The sequence below is a fragment of the Selaginella moellendorffii genome, unplaced genomic scaffold (assembly GCF_000143415.4).
Source record: "Selaginella moellendorffii unplaced genomic scaffold, v1.0 SELMOscaffold_31, whole genome shotgun sequence".
In the NCBI taxonomy this organism is placed as follows: domain Eukaryota; kingdom Viridiplantae; phylum Streptophyta; class Lycopodiopsida; order Selaginellales; family Selaginellaceae; genus Selaginella; species Selaginella moellendorffii.
The window spans coordinates 171144-175271 of NW_003314292.1; the positions used below are offsets into that span (position 1 = coordinate 171144).

Here is a 4128-nt window from a genome sequence, read left to right on the forward strand (position 1 = left end):
AGCTTGGCATGACTTCAGTCCAAGCTTCTCCCATTGTGTCCCAGCATCACTCAACCAGCTCAGAATTAAGTGGAAATTGTTCCATGTATGCAAGATTCCCTTACAACAATAACTGCCTACTGGACATTATAGCCTGAGGAACTTATCTAAACAAGGGAATCTTGATGATCAATACCACGTCTTTCAGGCCAAAGATAACGATCTAGAAAACCATTTTACTTACAAGCAAAAATAGAGGCACCAACTTTCATTTCAGCCTTCAGCTCAGCCCTTTACATGCATCTAAATTTTCACATAAAGGGGCACATTCTTCTAGTTGTTGTTTCAGACTTGTAGCTTAATTAACAAAATTTTAATGTTGGCTATTCTGGCTTGGTCGCAAAGTCTGCAACGAGAGCGAGTGATTGCTGACACCGCTATGGGCAGCTGGGAGCCTTCTCAAAGACGCCGCTACTCGACAAGTCCAGGCATAAGTTTCTGCAGTGTCTGCGATACTCAAGAAGGCACGAGCCGCTGGTGTAGGTGAGGAGTTGCTACGCACAGACGTCAGAGGTAGCTTCCGTGGTTGCGCTGGGGATTGGCAAGTCGGCTTTGTCTTCGTGCTCCTGTGGGAGCTCCTCCCGAAGAAGCCTTCTCAAGTTCAGAGAATCCAACAGGTTCTAAGAACGGCAAGAAGGCCAAAGAGGAAGGCACGGTGTGGTACCTGGCGGACTGGGAGATCGATGAAGGCCTTGCAAGATCGTACCTGCAGAATCACGGTCACTTTTTCATGAAGGGAGATTATGTGATTAAGCTTTTCATCCCGACTTGGTCTCCGGACACGCTCAACAATCGGGTGTTCAAGCATCAAAAAGCAGAGGTAGACGAGAGTGGGGATCCAAGACAGGCATGCACCATGGCAAGCTTAAGAGTGCGATCCAGTGTTGTGGCTCTCAGATGGTGAGAGATCACATAACACTCGAGGATGAAGAGACTTACGCCGTCACCTCCAAGAAGCTAGCCAGGGCGTATGTTACAGACAAGGTGCTGGCACCACTTTATTCCTTTTTAGCTTTGCTACTGATTATTTCTTGAGACGTAGTCTCTCCTACAGTCGAAAGCTTTGTGGAGGAGAGTAGAATGTAAGGAGCTGATTCATAGCAGTGCGCGTCATGGTGTCGCATATCAATAATCTGTCCAGCAGCTCGATCATCAGCTCCTTTCGCATCACTTTGCTGGCTACAAGCCGAGAGTAGCGTCGTCCAAGCAAGAGCTTGCGGCTCAAAAGGCATAGCTTTGATGAGATCCTCAGCCTCTCCCAGTTGCCCTGAGCGAGCCAACAAATCCGTCATGCAATGAAAGTTGTCCGCGTTTGGAAAGATCCCATGGTCGCCGCTCATCGACATGAAGAACTCGTAGCCAGGCTTGAGCAGCCCTCTGTGGCTGCATGCGTGAAGGATGGTGTTGAAGCTGAGCTCGTTAGGAGCTATGCCTTCCAGGAAAATGAGCCGCAAGTGATGGATCGCCTCGTTGGTCTGACCGAAATGAGCATAAGTCGCAAGCATCGCATTCCAGGAGATTGAATCCTTGTGCTTGAGCTTCCAAAACACCGCTGCTGCCTCGTTGAAGCTCCCGCACTTGGCATACATGTCCATGAGCGCGGTGGCCACCACGAAATCTTGGTCAGCGAGCTGGGCGTGGATCTCCCTGCCATCTTTCACTGAAACCATGTTGGCACAAACGCTTAGAATAGTAGCGTAAGTGTAGCTATCCGGCTTTTCAGTGCCTTTCGAAAGAAGAAGCTCGTACAGCTCGAGCGCTTGTGTGTTATACCCGTGTTGGGCATACCCGGCGAGCATCGCGTTCCATGTAACCGTGTTCCTCCTTTGCATTGCATCGAAGATGGATTTAGCAGGCTCGAGCTCCCCACACTTGGCGTAGAGATCCACCAGAGATGTCCCAACGACGAGATCACGCTCGACCATCCCAGTGGAAGCAACTCGAGCGTGGATAGACTTGCCACTCTCCAAGTCTCGCAGCTCCGAGCATGCCTCGATAACGCTCGAGAAAGTGAAGCTATCCGGCTGGGCTCCCTCAAGGCACATATTCCTGTAGAGCTGGAGAGCTTCCCGGCTATGCCCAAACTGGGCATGGGCCGAAATCATGGCACTCCAAGACACTGTATCCCGGTGCTCCATCTCCTCAAACAAAGCTCTAGCTTCTTCAAGGCTGCCACCTTTCGCATACATGTTAAGTGCCGCTGTTTGCACGACTTGGTCGCTTGTACCACACTGGAGCGCTCGCGAAAGAATCTCCTTCCCAAACCGGATGCCAGAGGAGCTCGCACAAGCGAGGAGAATGGTGGAAAATGTAAAATCATCAGGCTTGACTCCATCGAGTTCCATCCTCCTCAGGAGCTTAAAAGCTTCGAGAAAATCACCAGTGTGGGCATTTGCTGCAATCATAGCATTCCAGCTGACATGATCTCTTCTGCTCATCCTGTTGAAAACATCTCTAGCTTCCGTAATGCTGCCTCTCTTCGCATACATGTTTAGCAGAGCGTTTTGGAGAACCAAGTCGGATTCGAGCTGCCGGGAAACGATTTGCTGATGTATAAGTCGGCCTTGTACAAGAAAAAACCCACTATCGCCAAAAGGAGAACAGCACAATCCCAAAACAATCACAAAGGTGGCGAGGTCAGGCTCGACGTCGATCTTCCCAAAGAGCTCAAGCCCAGTTTCATAATGCCCTCTCTTGGCAAATGCTGCTAGCATTGAGTTCCACGAGATTACATCTTTCACGGCCATGGAATCAAATACCTGACAAGCTTCGCCCAAACTTCCAGATTTCGCGTACATGATCATTAGCGAGTTCTGGATCACCACATCGCAATGTAATCCCAGCCTAGAGATGCGCTGGTGAATCGCTCGCCCCTGTCCAAGAGCGCCCGCCTTGCAGCACGCACCAAGAACCGCCGAGAAGACGAACTCATCCGGCAAGACCCCCTCCAGATCCATTCCATGGAAGATCTGGAGAGCCTCCCAAGGATGCCCATTCTGGGCATATGCCGAGATCATCATCGTCCAGCTGTAAACGTTCTTGGCGGCGATGTGATCAAAGGCAGCGCGGGCCAGCGGCGCGCTCCGGCACCTGCCATACATCTGCAAGAGGAGATTCCCGAGCAGCGTGCCCGACTCCTGACCAGAGTCTCGCAACCGCGCGTGGATCGCGATGCCCTCGCGCAGATCCCTGCATTGCCGCAGCAGCGCCGCGAGTGCCTGGATCGAGGCTCGCGTTCTGTGAGGAGCAGCCGGAGAGATGTCGTCCGGCGAGGCTCGGCATTGGCGCTGCTGTCCAAGAACCGCGCTCATCAATCATGCTTTGTTGGCTTAGCAAAATATTTTGCAAAGCTCTCCACGAGAGGATCCTTGGTGTTAACACTAGGGAAGCGCCTTTATAATTATAGTATCAAGCATACTCCTTGGAAATTCCTCTTCGTTTCTCGTTTAGTGTGTGGACGCCCCCTTAAAAACGGGAGTGGTGCGCTCAAACGAAAGCTAAACAATGATAAGGATTTGGAGCTCCAAGCTTGTTCTTCAATCCTCGCATGCTTTCTCGCATTGCTCTTCACGCCTGCGACTGGGATCGAGATCCATAAATCCTACCAACGCTCCGGCGATCGATCAATCGTTGTTTGTGGAGTTCCAGGAGGCAGTCCCATTCGGGGACGTGTTCTAATCCTTTGGGGCATCAGCAACGGCAACAAGCTAATAAACACTCAGGTAGAACTCTTTTAATTCTGGAATTTCCTGTTTGGTAGAGAGTTTTTCTGAGAATTTCAACTTCAAGGATCGGGATTTAAGTCTTATAATTTCCAATACAACAACCTTGTAAAATGTCTTGGGCAGAATGTCAAGAGCATCTACCCTGATCCTCTAATTTAGCTCAATAAATTGAACTGAAATAGAAAAGAAACATTATTAAAAGGAAAAAGTATGGCAATGTGATCAAAGGTGCATCATTTATTTATGTTCAGATATTTTATTTGTTTTCAATTGCACACAAAATTATTATGAATACGATTGCTTATTATTACCAATTGAAACATGGTGTGTGCATTATAATATTGACATCACTGCAAGGGCATGC

At 49.4% G+C, this 4128-nt stretch overlaps 1 protein-coding gene across 1 annotated transcript; it reads right to left on the minus strand.

The window, feature by feature from the left end:
- Window positions 1-266: 266 nt before the first annotated feature.
- LOC112348675 (putative pentatricopeptide repeat-containing protein At1g69350, mitochondrial) lies at window positions 267-3452 on the minus strand. Its single transcript, XM_024681659.1, has one exon. The coding sequence runs from the start codon at window positions 3348-3350 to the stop codon at window positions 1038-1040; it is 2313 nt and encodes a 770-aa protein (XP_024537427.1). The 5' UTR covers window positions 3351-3452; the 3' UTR covers window positions 267-1037.
- Between the last annotated feature and the right edge of the window lie 676 nt (window positions 3453-4128).

What these genes read in the sequence shown, in the direction of transcription:
- LOC112348675 (XM_024681659.1), bottom strand. Translation starts at nt 3,350, where the DNA reads ATGAGCGCGGTTCTTGGACAGCAGCGCCAATGCCGAGCCTCGCCGGAC.